At 52.3% G+C, this 2,530-nt stretch overlaps 1 protein-coding gene across 1 annotated transcript in view; it reads right to left on the minus strand.

Annotated features, from left to right (window-relative positions):
- Positions 1–1,281, minus strand: part of ZHX3 (zinc fingers and homeoboxes 3) — a gene marked incomplete at its 3' end in the record, with an annotated part of 1,660 nt that extends 379 nt beyond the window's left edge. The window contains exon 1 of the mRNA XM_010142428.1: positions 2–1,281. Coding sequence (XP_010140730.1) covers positions 2–1,281 — 1,280 coding nt within the window. The remainder of the gene's footprint in view (position 1) is intronic.
- Between the last annotated feature and the right edge of the window lie 1,249 nt (positions 1,282–2,530).

Below are 2,530 nucleotides of genomic sequence, written 5' to 3' on the forward strand. Positions count from 1 at the left end.
AGTCACTGCCAAGGTGAAGGAGGAGCTGGTGCCCTTCAACCCATTTGCCATGATGGGCTGCGTGACCAGCAACCCCCCTGTCCCCTCCGGCTGCCCCACCACATGGCCTGGTAAAGTCGCCTGAATAAGGTGGGGGACGTTCCCGGGATTTGCAACCAGCGGCGTGTTCAAAACCGTAATGGTGGGCTGAGGCACGGACTGAATGACGGTGTTGAACATCTTCTTCCTGGCATCTTCGATCTCCTCTGGTGACCAGCTGATGCCCTGCTTCAACCTCTGGGCAGTGAACCAGATCTTCAGCTGCTCCTCCGGGTACTTTGTCACCACGGTGAGGTAGCAGAGCTCGGCTTTGGTGGGGTAGGGGAACTTGTGGAAAGAGTTTTTGAGGAAGCTGTTGGAGTCCATGGCGGCATTGTACGTTGGAATGCTGCTCAGGGGGATCATCACCTTGGGAAGGGACTTGGACGTAGGGAGCTGCTGATGCAAGGGGGGTTGCTGCTGCAGTGACACGAGTTGTGCAACACCCGCCTGCAGAACGGGCACGTTTCCTATGATGGAGCCGTTCACTATATGAGATGATTTTGTCGAGCTTGGGGTGGGCTGGCTGACGGGCACGGACCCGTTTGGGAACGAATGCTCTCCGTCTTTCGCCTCTGACTCACTGCCCAGCTGACTTGACGCAGTCTCCTTCAGCATGTGGATTTTTTTGGCCTCCGGTTTACCTTTCATTATCTTCATGATGGGAGTTTTGGTAATGATAATTTCAGACTGACCATCCACCCCTTCTTCAGGGACCTCTCCTGGAAGGTCATGGCTGCTGGCAGCCTCACAGAGACTCTGCTCCACCACTGTATGATTGTCCTGCTTAGCCACCCTCCAGATGAAGCTCGTCTCAGCAGCGTGCGACTCGGTATTGTGGTGCGAGAGCCCTTCATGGCTATTTGCCAGAAAGTTGCACGCAACGCACGCAAACGCGGGGTCTTTGCTAAAGTCTAAGTGCTCAGAGTCCAAGTGCCCAAAGAAGTGATGAACGTCTTGAGATCCAAAGTCGCAAGACTTGCAGATGTAAGTGTCACCGTCAGCGATACCGCGGTGCCCGTTAGACAACGCTCCGTTATTACTGTTACTGGCACCAGCGTCACTCGCTGCTGGCCCTTCCGCAGGAGCGTCCTGTTGCACTCCTTCACGACCATCTTCTACGGCGTCCAGTTCAGTCTCCTGAAGCACCAGTGTCTTCACTGGTATCATGCAGGGAGTTGTGGATTTTCTTTTGCTAGCCATCACTACAGTTGATCCAGATGATTATTTCGCTCACATTTAAATTAAATTTGAATTTAAAAAGCGCTATTGCAAGTGCTCTGTCGTCTCGATTCCAGCAAATTCATGATGTCCCAAGGACTCATTGTCAAATGCTGAAAATTGTTCATATTTGCCACTGAACCTGAGGACAAGGAGAAGGGAGGAGGGGTTAGTTCCCTTGGCATTAGACAAAGCACAACTGTTCTGGTATTTAACTGTTTCACTCAATAAATCATCTTCAGCCTCTTCCGCTGGAAAAAATTAACTCGACCTCGGATTTACTGTATTTTCATACATACAACCTGTGAATTACCTGTTCAAAAACAAACACACAAACATGTCTCTTTAACAGCCCGCATCAAATTCTCATCTGGGGAGAAAAACTCCTGAAATGTCCCCTCACCCTGCCCCTCCAGGACCTGTCACCGGTGTTTGGGTGGGAAGAGCAGTGCCAGGGCTCCCTGCGCGCCCAGGCCCCCAGCTCAGCAGCATACAGGAGGCGATACCCAGGGTCACCCTGGGAAACCCGCCTGCCTTCCACTGGAAAAACCAGCACGTTCCCCACAGAACATTTCGATTTCTTCAAAAATCAGCATTTTCCAGCATCCTGTTGGGAAGTTTCTCGCCGGCTCCGAGTATTGTGCCCGTGCCAAGGGCACCTGCCCCAGAGCTCTGCTGCAGGGAGCTGGGATGCTGCAGCCAGGGACATGGATTTTAACCCTCCTCAGCCCACAATGCACTTGGATTCCCTCCCCACCCTGCACACACTTTGTTTTAACAGCGGCTGTTGAGTGTTCGGCTGGATGCAAGAGCAGGTAAGGCCCCAAAACTGAAGGGCAGCATCACACACGTGTTCCTGGCTCCAGCCTTCCCCTCTGCAGTGGTTGGCATTCACACAGTGCACTGGGGGTGTTTCCTCAGGCAGTGTAAATTCTCTGCCACAGGAGCCCATTTTGCTGGGCTTAGGGTGACCAGACATCTGTCCCATTTAAAAAAAAAAAGGGGAAAAAAATTAATTTTTCTCTTTTCCTTTGTTTTTTGGTTTTTTTTTTTTGGTAGCTAAAGCAGTTCCCAATCTGCTGCAGCCTGCGGACGGCCAGGGCATTCGCCACAACCTTATTCCTGGCCTGATGTCGTTTGCCATCTGCACGGCGGATGCTCCGTGCAGAAGATCACGACCCGAGGGTGGTAAAGCCGCCTGCGCTATCTGGTAGCTGGAACCGGGAGCCGC

This window comes from Buceros rhinoceros, unplaced genomic scaffold, assembly GCF_000710305.1.
Source record: "Buceros rhinoceros silvestris isolate BGI_N320 unplaced genomic scaffold, ASM71030v1 scaffold18478, whole genome shotgun sequence".
NCBI lineage: Eukaryota > Metazoa > Chordata > Aves > Bucerotiformes > Bucerotidae > Buceros > Buceros rhinoceros.